We start from the raw sequence: 10,796 nt of genomic DNA on the forward strand, positions 1-10,796 counted from the left end.
TACTCCCTCATATCCATCCACGATGTCATGGGAGTATCCATACCTATCCATGCCCATTCAGGCGAATTATTGCGTCCGGTCACCGGATGTCCGGACATCCAATCAAGTGATGCCACGTCACTCAAATATACTAGATCCCGGTGTATTTAGGTGATATGGCGACACCGGTTTCATCCGGACACCGGACATAATAATTTGCCCATTAAATATGAGTGGGATACATAGGTGGATGTGAGTATAGGCATCCAATGCAGGCTCTGTTCTCTTCCCCTTCCGCGTCTGCCCGAACCCCTCGCCGAAAAAGAATCAGAATTTTAACAACGTAAAATCGCTGAACTATCGAATTTATGGTAAAGAAATCCTGGATTTGGCTTGCTTCCTGAATAAATCCTGCTACCACATAACCCCCGCCCAAACAATGGAAGAAGACGACGACGACCAGTATAAACAGCAAGTGCTTGCTTGCGCATTTGGTGAATCATCGGATAGCAGCGACGATGCCCTTTACCCTGCGGTTCGTACCCCTCACTCGCCCTGCTTCTCTTTCTCTCTCTCTCTATTCGCTCTCATGTCTGTTCGATTGCGTCAATTGGAAGGTGAAAGAAGGCGAGATTTACAGCTGGGAATCTGTGGAAGGCATTGATGGCTTATGGCTGTGCCGTGACTTCCTTCCTGAAAAACATCAAAATCTTCTTTTATCAGCGATTCATGGAGGTATAGCTGTATGTCAATTTTGCTACGCAGAGGGGAAAATCCATCGTCTAAACTTTGCCAAATGCTATCTTTTTTTTTATGTTATTGTAGAGAATGATCTGTTTCATGGATGCTGTATAAAAAAGATCTCCTTTGCAGGTTTTGATTCTGCTATGTGCAGAAGTTTTTCCAAAATATCATTTTAATGTCAGTGTATTAGAACAATAATACTATATTATTCTATTGCTCTAATACAGTGAAGCTGTCTCTTTGACAGGGATTAGCTTGTGAAGAAGCAAGCTTGTTACCCAATCTCCAAAACCTACCCTATAGTGCTTCCAGCTCTTTCTATCCAATCACTTCCCATTCCGGTAATCGATTCTTCTAACCAATTGGCTCCTGCACTAGATCTTACCCTAAAAGAATGGGTTTCTTAGCAAGCATAATGGGGATACCGTGTCCTAAGATTTGTGGAGATTGGACTACTCCCCATTGGCCTAACACAGGTGGAAAGGGACCGCTTTCCCTTGGTGGAAGTTCGGAAAATTTTGCAGGTCTGCACCTCTATTGTAGTGCCCCATAAGTCTCAATGGGATAATGCGGGAAAGAGGAAGGGGAGGCTTCAGACAAAACCTTTTAATACTGTTGTAGAAAATATATTTGTCACGTATTTGTAGTTGATTCAGGATTTTATGGCACTCTGTAGAGCATTTGTCACTTATTCTTGTATAGTTGAATAATTCTCCTTTACAATTTACATTAAAGCTCCATTCTAGTTGTCGACCAGAAATTATTCTGTACGGAGTCCAGAAGTTGCTCGGAGTTTAGAAGTAGTCCAATAAAGATGAATATTGGTTTGGACGAGGAAAAATTGATGAAGATGAAGTCTGGTTTGAAGGAAAAGCCGATAAAGAAATGAGGAATGGTAGTTTTTTTCTGTACACTTAGGTCGAATCCTGCCAGGGGACTTTGTCTCCTTGGACCCATGCCAGGGGGCGTTGCCCCGTCGGACCCCCGACATATTATCTAAGTGTACAGAAAAAACTATCATTCCTCCTTTCTTCATCTACTTTTCCTTCAAATCAGTCTTCATCTTCATCGGATTTTCCTCCAAACCAATCTTCATCGGCTTTTCCTTCTCCGAACCAGTATTCATCTTTATTGAATTTTCCTTGTTTTCCTCTTTCTCAACAACCATGAAAAGTTTATTGAGCTAAAATCCTAAAAAATACGAAACTTTCGATGTATTTCATTAAAAAAAGAGCACCAATCCTAAATCCTAATATTTAAACAAGCAATTTCTAGGCCGGGTCGGTCGGGCTGGCAAGAAAAAAACTGAATGCAAAATAAGAATAAAGATCCACATGTACAATCTAGGTGTCGTGATTTTATTGGAGTCCGGACAAATAGCTACGTCCGGACTCCGAACAAAATAATTTCTCCGACCAATGCATAAGTATATCTACAACTGAATAACCAATTTGTTTTTCGTTTCATACGTATTTTTGTATGAGCTTTGCATATATGATTTCTTTGTTGATGTGCCATGGTAAAATTATCTTAACTTTTCACATGAAATCTTCATTTTGATTGAGTAGTTTCCATATGCTTCTGTTTTTTTGTTAAATCATGTAGGCTTATTTCCTCAAGTTTTACTTCAATTTTTTTTTTTTAATTCCTGTTGGCGATATTGTGTGCAACTACTCGGACCTTTCTATTTTTAAGTAGACGCTACATTATAAAGTTATGCTAAAAAATTGAGAAATTGTTTCTTAGAGTTTTCCTTTATATTGGTGGAAGATAGAAGTTTATGTAAGCTATGCTCCTGTAGAATGGAACATTTCTATAACAATTTAATGATTTTTTTTGGCTCCGGTGAGTGCAACGGGAAAAGTAGAAAATATGAGAATAGTAAATCCAGTCAGTATGTTTAGATTTCCTTAACCAAATGATGTTTTCCGCTCTAACTATGTTTTTTATTTGCAGAAGGATTGTTCACTGAGAGTTCTTATAATCAGGTGTTTTATTTTCTCCATTTTCTTTTTGAACTTTTTAGAAATGAAATAGAAATCTTTATCACTTATATAATACTTTTTTCTATTTCCATCTAAATACTATGTGAATTGTCACAAACATTTATTCCTTTTTTTTTCACTAGTTTTTATTCAAATCACAGAATTTATTTGTTTGACATAAACATATTGGATAAAATTTTTCTTGGTGTGATCAATTGACCTAGGACAATGAGATGACCAAAGGAGTCTAACATACAAAGATATTAGGAACTGATAGTTGAGATATGCTTTGGTACTTCATTGAGGGGTGAGCCTCAGACAAGTGGATTTTGATATTGATTTATAAATTAGCTATAAGTAAGATTTATTGGCTACAAGTTATGTCTGGTGATGCTTAGATTGTTTAAGTGGAAAAGCAAGGCCTGCATCCAAATATGCTAATGGCCTGGCTCAATCAAGTTCAATCTTCCTTGAGATGAGGAATATACGGTCGTCGAAGGCCAAGGCATACTCACCAAGGATTAAGGACCACTTGTCAATGGCTACTCGACACTTGTTACTCGCCACCCATCATTTGGCGGGCCCACTCACCACTTGTCACCAGCGCTCCTACTCTCCACTTGTCACTTGTCTCTCGGTCAACTCATCACTTGTGATTGTCCATATATCAATTGTTCATGTATGTTTTTATATTTTCTTAGCTATATACTTTTTGGCCTACACTCTTTATGTAAATGAATATATTTTTTAAATAGCTTTTTATGTAACCCCATAATACTATAAATAATTGATCATCAGGCAATTTCAAAGGAGGAGGAAGTCTTTTGGAACACATAGATTTAATTATACGATTCTTATAATTTCTCTCTTTTCACTCTGTCATTTTTTGTTCTCTTTTTCTCTTCATCTGCTATTATGATGTTAGCCTTGTAACTCTTGGAAGTAAGATTTGAGTATCATTCATGAACAAATTTGAGTTCAACATCCTCGAATGTGTGGTGAGTGTGGACTGATGCTCAGGATCAAAAACCAAGAGCTACAAGAAGTAGAGCACCAGATCAGAGGAGTTGCAAATACTCAAGGAACACTCCCTTAGAATTTAGCAAGGACTTATCAAGTCCACTCATTAAGCCTACTTGTCAGGCCTAACAACATCCTCCATAGTCAACTGATTTCAACTTGTCCAAAAATTAAACTTGGCAAGGGAGAGTTCAACTTGTCCAAAAATTAAAATTGTAAAGGGGGAGTTCAACTTGTCCAAAAATTGAACTCGTCAAGGGAGTGTTCAACTTACCTAAGAACTAAATACATCAATGAGAGAGTTCAACAATTCATTAGAATAAAATACAAAAATGCGGTGAACTTGTTCTTCTCTTACAAAATATTTTCTTATATATATAAAAGGATGAAGTATGAGAAAAAAATTAAAACAAGTTGAGTGTAGAAACTCAATAATTAACTTTTTGACTAACTTCATTAGAGAGATGACATATTGATGACTTGGGGAAACTTATTTACTAAAAGGAGAGTTCTTGGCTAATCATAGAAAAGGTAGATTGACTTGAGTTTAAGACTATTCCCTATAGACAAACTAAAGACCCCCAGGCACAAGACCTGCCGGAGATCCGAAGCCTCCCGAAGAAGGAAAGTTTATGCTCAACAAAATCTCTCTCTTTTTTTTTAAACTTGAGTTTTCCTTCTAAGGGGAGGATATTTCCAATAAACTTAGAAGTTAATAATTTCAAATCATTCAAAAGAAAGGTCTTGTTTGTAAGCCACTCTCCAAAGATATAGGAGAATCAAAGAATTAAATGTATATCTGAATATGCTATTGGCTTAGATCGATTAAGCTCAATTTGACTTAAGACTAGGAAAGTTGAAGGTGCCCTTGTTGAAGGCCAAAGTGCACTCGCCAAGGATCAAGGATCACTCTTCAAAGTCTACCTACCAATTGTCACTCGGCGGGGCTATACGCCAATTACCATCCCTCACTGATGTGCCTACTCAGCACGTAATGCTTGCCACTAGTCATTTGGCAAGTCTACTTGTCACTTGTGATTGTCCACATGTCAATTGACCATATATTATTTATATTTTCTTAGCTACATACTTTTGGGCTACACATCTTTTGTAGATGAATTTGTTTCTTTATATAGCTTTTTCTAGAGCCCCATAATCCTATAAATAAGGGGTTATTGGGAAATTTTGAGGAAATCATTAGGGAGTACTTGATTCAGGAATACAATTATTAGAATCTCTCTTTTCCACTTTGATACTTTTTCTCTTTTTCTTTCTATCTACTATTATCATATGAGCCTTGCAAGTCTTGGATGTTAGGTTCGCATGTCTATGGACAAATTTGACTCCAACAGCAGGAACTTGGGTAGGCTTGGAATCTGAATCCGCTTAGCTTTTGTGGTGTGAGCTTCATTTATATATTTGTTATGAAAAAATGTGAATAAATGTCAAAAATGAAGATTATATACCGAGACTACTACTAATATTATTATTGGAGAAGTATAGAGATCAATAAAATGATCTTTCTTATTGGAATACTAACATTAACATCCCCCTCAAATAACCAAAATCCACATTCATCCTACCCCTGTCTCACCTATTTATTACTCTCTTTTTTATTCCTTTTTTATTTTCGTTCTTCTTAGTATGTCATACCAATAATTTATTTATCTTTATTAAATCTTCTTGTGTGGACCATGCTGTTAGAATATCGACATCTAGATATTAAGTTTAACTTTCTCTTCTTTAAAATGACAAAAAGTGTTTTTATTTAAAGAAAACTTTAAATTTACCATTTGTTTTGCATCTTCTAATATGATATTTCTCTAATGTGTGTTTCATATTTGTAGGCCATGAAGTTTGGAGATCTTCCTAATTGGGCTATTGACCTTTCTAGATTGATTCAGAAGGCAGTATGCTATGGTGAGACTATTTCTCTTGATGGCCTGGAATCGGATTGTAAAGAACAACAAATGGAAGAATCTGGACCACTACCGTTCGATTTATTGTGGAGAGAACCACTTTTTGATCAGCTAATTACAAATGTGTACAAACCAGGCGAGGTGTGAGCATTTCTGTTTTATCTACTAATTATATTAATGTATTCATGCAAAACTTGATAGCAGTAATTTGTATTTTAGCAAAGTAGCTTGGTAATTTTTTGCATTACTTTGCTTGCTAAAATTTTGCATTAAACATAATGATTATTATTTTTTATCTAAATGGTGTGTATTATTTGCTTGATATTTGTTTGTGCCAAACAATAGCTTTCATCTTTCTTACCTATATGTAGTGTTATTTGGCCATTATTTTTTATTTTTTATTTTGCTTATTTTCTTTCTTTTTGTATTAGGACAAATCATCAATTTATGTAATAGTATTTTTATTAGCTTTTAAGACTTTCTAAAGTTGTCTAGGTTTGAAAAGGGCCTAGGAACATGATATTATTTTGTACTTTTTTATTCATTGAATAAAAAAATATTTTTGCATGTGCAAAGTTCATTTGAAAAAGCTTGGAGTCTGATCCCCTAGGTTTTTGTGAGTCCTTTGTTTCATGACACAAGTTTCATCTCCAATATGCCTCGAGCCTAACTCTCTTCAACCTTAAACACATTCAATCTCTTGAATCTCTTGAAGATTCTTCTAAATATTAACCTTCCAAGTCCTCAACCCTTCAATAGCCCTAAGATACACTAGCCAAAAACCGCAACATATGAAGACAATTGTTTTTTCCATGAGCAATAGGATTAGAAGTATTATAACTCATTAACCATTGATTTAAAATTCATAAAAACGTCACAATTAGTTTTCTAACTTCTCAAATCATTGATTTGGAGATCCTTCTTATTTTTCTTCAAGGTAAACTTGCACTTTAATAGCCTAAAAGTTTCAATATCAAATATGTCAAAACCTTGAATACCGATTCACCACTATCTAAATTGCACTTCTACTAGCATCTAAGCTGACAACAATCAAGTTGCTTCTTTCACTTCAAAGATCTTTTGATGTTGTAGGGCAGGGTGTTTGGTGGTAGTGGATGTAAGTTCAAATGGTTGTTACTTACTCGAGTGAGGAGAATAATAAGATGTGAATAAGCAGAAAAGGAAATAATTAGGCTTTGAACTTATGTTCTCTAGATGAAGGGGGTGACTAGGATAAGTGATATGTGAAAAGAGATGCTTTGCACGTTTGCTTCCAGGATGTCATGCCCGCGCCTCTTGTGACTGTAATGATTGGTTTTGGCTCTACTGGACGGTTGTGTTGCGTGAGCTTCCATATGCCTCCAAGCAAGTGAGGTTTTAGGGAGGATGGTCGTTCATCCCTTTCTGTTACAACAACTTTCTCGAACAAGTATTTTTTTTTCTTTCGTGGGCCAAGGGGAAGTGTTCGTGGAAAGCTGAATTAAATAAAACATAATCTAAGAACCATTAGTATTTTAATTTTAGGATTGTTTTTCTAGTTCAAAATGTGCTATAATAATGATTTGTCTATTTGTCATGGATGGAAGAAGGAACTTTTGGTATTTATTAAAATTTGTTATTGTATTTATTTTCTTTTTTTGAATTAGCTCTAATCGGTGTAAAAAAAACATTTGTTTTAATGTTTTTTTAACTTATGGATAAGGCGAAAGAAAATTATGAGGTATGGTTGTTATTTATGAAAGTAGATTATTAGGATTGTAAATGAGTCAAGCCGAGTTAAATACTATCCAATTAAATCTAATTTATTTTTGGTATTTAGTTCAAGTTAACTTTAACATTTCGAGTTTTTAAATATTGTTCAAGCTTGTTTTTTAATTTTATTATCAAATTCGGGATATAGTCCAACTTTAGTCAAGCCTAATTATATGTGGGATGCCTATTATGTAAACATATAGCCTTATTACTAAACATAATGTATTCATAAATTTTAAAAAAATTGAAATAGTTTATTCAATATTTTTAAGGTTTTTATGGGATATAAAGGTTAAAAAAAATAAAATGAGATTTTTAATCTATTCGTTTAGCTATTCACTCAAAATTTTAATCATACTTATACCTCTTATATATTTCTTGAAGTACATAGAACATAAAAAAAACTAATATAAGAACATAGAATAAGCAATTAAATTAAAAAACAAATCATCATTAAATGAGCATTTTATTAAGCTTTTAACAAGCTACTTGTTGAATAATAAAAGATTATGTTTACAAGCAAAATTTAATGACTCAAAGTTACATGTCAAATTTATTAGTTTTAAATTCTTCAATTAATTAAATAAACAAACATTATTAAGTTTTAAATGAGCAAGCATTGAGTTTTTTATTTAGTATACTAGTTTGTTTTACATCCCTAATTAAGATTTGAAGAAATCGATCACTTGGATTGGCAGTTTAAATACAACCAAATTAATGAATTAAGGTTCATGTATTGCATTGTCTGCTCATAGCAATGTATTTTTATCATTCAGTTGGCAATGTGCATTTCTATGAAAGTGTCTTTCCAATAAACTAGCAGGACAATAGTTATGAGGTTATTATGCAAAGGTGCTCTGTACTATCTTTTATTACGAGAAATAATTCTGTGCGGAGTCCGGATGAGAAGAACCGTCCGGATTTGCTGCGTATTTGTAAATACTCAATTTGGATTATTTGCTGAGTATTTACTGAGTATTTGCTGAGTATTTACAAATACTCAACAATTCAGATGGTTTTTTCCGTCCGGACTCCACACAGAATAATTTTCCCTCTTAGAGAGGTTTCTTTGAATGTATTTCATTGTGGAAGTGTTGTTTTCCATTTATGCATAGGATTTTTTTTGTGTTTTTTCGACCTGTGAATCTAGGCATGTAAAATTTATTGTTATAAACATCATCTCTACACCATTTGTGAGTGCAAACCAGTCTAATTTTTAAGGATCTTGGAAGTTATTATCAAAATCCTCAGATTGAATTCTGCCTATATCAAATTTATGTTTTGACACTCACCTTTCCTCCTATCCAAAAATTTAAAAAATAAACTCTAAAATCATTGTGCTACCCTGCTAAAATTATATATTAGTTTCCTTCAACATGTTCTAATAATAAATGCTGTGATGGTTTACTTTTTTTTTTTATTAGAACATTTATGTCAATTAGGGCAGACTCACACACACATCATATACACAAGACTCAAACCCAAGACCTCTTAGTTGATAGCCTAAGCTCCCAACCAACAGAGCAAGATGAGCTGTGTGTGATGATTTACTTATGTTTGCAATTTGTATTTTCTTTTACTTGAATTTTAGTCTCCATTTGTATCTTTTTTATTTTATTTATCAATTTTGTGCTTCTGTACCCTACATTTTCATGAAATTTTTACTTGCAAGTTGTGCACTCGGAAACATTAAAAAAATCTGAGAAATCCCATTTCTTTTGTAGGGAATATCAGCTCATGTCGATTTATTGCGATTTGAGGATGGAATTGCTATCGTTTCATTGGAATCAGAGTGTGTGATGCATTTCTCTAGAGCTGATCAAGAGACTTGTTCACATAAGGCTCAAGGAGGACAAGATGGTTCTCTAGTTAAGATTCCCGTTCTACTAAATCCTGGCTCACTCTTGTTGATATTCGGGGAAGCTCGTTATTCATGGAAGCATGAGATCAATCGGAAAGAAGGATTTCAGACATGGAAGGGAAGGGAAATTATTCAGAAGAAAAGAACCTCTGTGACTTTGAGAAAGCTCTGTCACTCAGCTGAGGATATCTAATTTATTGAATTCTAATATTGTTTCATCTAAAGAGTGGTGTTTGCCTTCTTTTAATCTATTGTTTCATCTAAAGCAACAAATAAAAGATTGAGGCGGCTTTTTTATTGCTTCTTAAAGTAATTTTTTAATATTAAAATTTTAATTTTTGAATTAGAAAATCGCTTTAAGAAGCAGTAAGAAAACCGTTCCGAACAAAACATGAAACTGTCAATTTTAGATTGTTTCATATGGTGTTTTGGACATTAGCAGTCAAGAATAAAATAAATACATAGTTTTAAAATTTGTAAGTTGTAAATACTGCAGCAATAGGAAAAGAAGTCTGGCAACTTAACGAAGTGTTGAGCAATGCAAGGACTCCAGCAATATTAATGGTCTTTGAGAAAGATTCGTTAAGTAGTCCAAGAATCAACTATGTTGCACCTGCAGGTGTCCTGTAGGATCAACTATTCAGCAATATTAATGGCCTAAGATCAGCTATGAATAATTAGGGTTGCTAAATCGTGTCCATGGGTCGGGTTTGGGTCCAACTCACTTTGACCCTGCTAGTTTTGACTTGACTTGAATCTGACCTGGTTTTGGATTTTGGGTCACTCTTACTAACTCGAGCCTGCCCAAATTTGGGTTCGAGTCAACCTGATTCGACTCGGAGTATTATACATTAATTAAATTAATATTGTAACAACATCATTTGGCAAGTGTCAAGAGGTAAATTTTATTTAAACTTTAAAATTTTTACACATAAAATATTACAATTAAATTCAAATTACAACTTACAAGCTTAAATTACAAACCAAATAATCTAAAATTAGAAACTCAAATAGTCAAATTACAACTTACAAGCTCAAATTACAACCTTACAAGCCCAAACTCATACTCTTCAAGTTGAATTAAATGCAAAAGGAAGATTGTTAAACACTTAAAAAGTCTTAATCATATAGAATTCTAAATCATAATTCATGAGACAATACAACTAGAAAGCCTTAATGAAAAACTCGAGTAAATCATCCAACTCATTAATAAAAAGTGAGTAAATATTGAATATTTGATATTTCTAATTATCTATTACCATCCATGGTGGTAGTTTGCACTTTGCATTAAGCTTAATACAATATTTGCTCTTGATCAAAACTAACACAAATGCCGCTTTTGATCTCATTTTTTTATTGCAATTTCTTTTCGAGCGTGTTCGATTGACTTAATTGAGCCTTGTCGGGCCCAATTTGAGTTCAAGACGACTCAAGTTGAGTCACAAAATTCCATTAAGCTCGACTGAGATTGAGTTTCGTCGAACCTAATTTGAGTCAAATATTCAATATTTACTCACAATTAATTTCAACAAATTA

The 10,796-nt window shown here is 34.0% G+C and overlaps 1 protein-coding gene across 3 annotated transcripts; it reads left to right on the forward strand.

The window, feature by feature from the left end:
- The first annotated feature begins 227 nt into the window (after positions 1-227).
- On the forward strand, positions 228-9,507 carry LOC110102175 (uncharacterized protein P8A3.02c). Of its 3 annotated transcripts, XM_020830382.2 has the most exons (6): positions 606-714; positions 805-852; positions 971-1,247; positions 2,680-2,711; positions 5,576-5,788; positions 9,124-9,507. In XM_020830382.2, exons 3-6 carry the CDS (start codon positions 1,118-1,120, stop codon positions 9,451-9,453), a joined length of 705 nt encoding a protein of 234 aa, XP_020686041.1. In that variant the 5' UTR covers positions 606-714; positions 805-852; positions 971-1,117; the 3' UTR covers positions 9,454-9,507. The 3 variants fall into 3 exon arrangements, with proteins under 3 accessions (XP_020686040.1, XP_028553544.1, XP_020686041.1); XM_020830381.2 differs by lacking the exons at positions 805-852; positions 971-1,247 and adding an exon at positions 228-514 and having other exon boundaries at positions 597-714; XM_028697711.1 differs by lacking the exon at positions 805-852 and having other exon boundaries at positions 597-714.
- Positions 9,508-10,796: the final 1,289 nt, after the last annotated feature.

The sequence above is a fragment of the Dendrobium catenatum genome, unplaced genomic scaffold (assembly GCF_001605985.2).
Source record: "Dendrobium catenatum unplaced genomic scaffold, ASM160598v2 fragScaff_scaffold_114, whole genome shotgun sequence".
Classification (NCBI taxonomy): Eukaryota; Viridiplantae; Streptophyta; class Magnoliopsida; order Asparagales; family Orchidaceae; genus Dendrobium; species Dendrobium catenatum.

Coding starts and splice junctions, on each gene's coding strand:
- LOC110102175 (XM_020830381.2), top strand. CDS start 419: ATGGAAGAAGACGACGACGACCAGTATAAACAGCAAGTGCTTGCTTGC. Junction 715..2,679: donor TTTATCAGCGATTCATGGAG/GTATAGCTGTAT, acceptor TTTTATTTGCAG/AAGGATTGTTCACTGAGAGT. Junction 2,712..5,575: donor CTGAGAGTTCTTATAATCAG/GTGTTTTATTTT, acceptor TCATATTTGTAG/GCCATGAAGTTTGGAGATCT.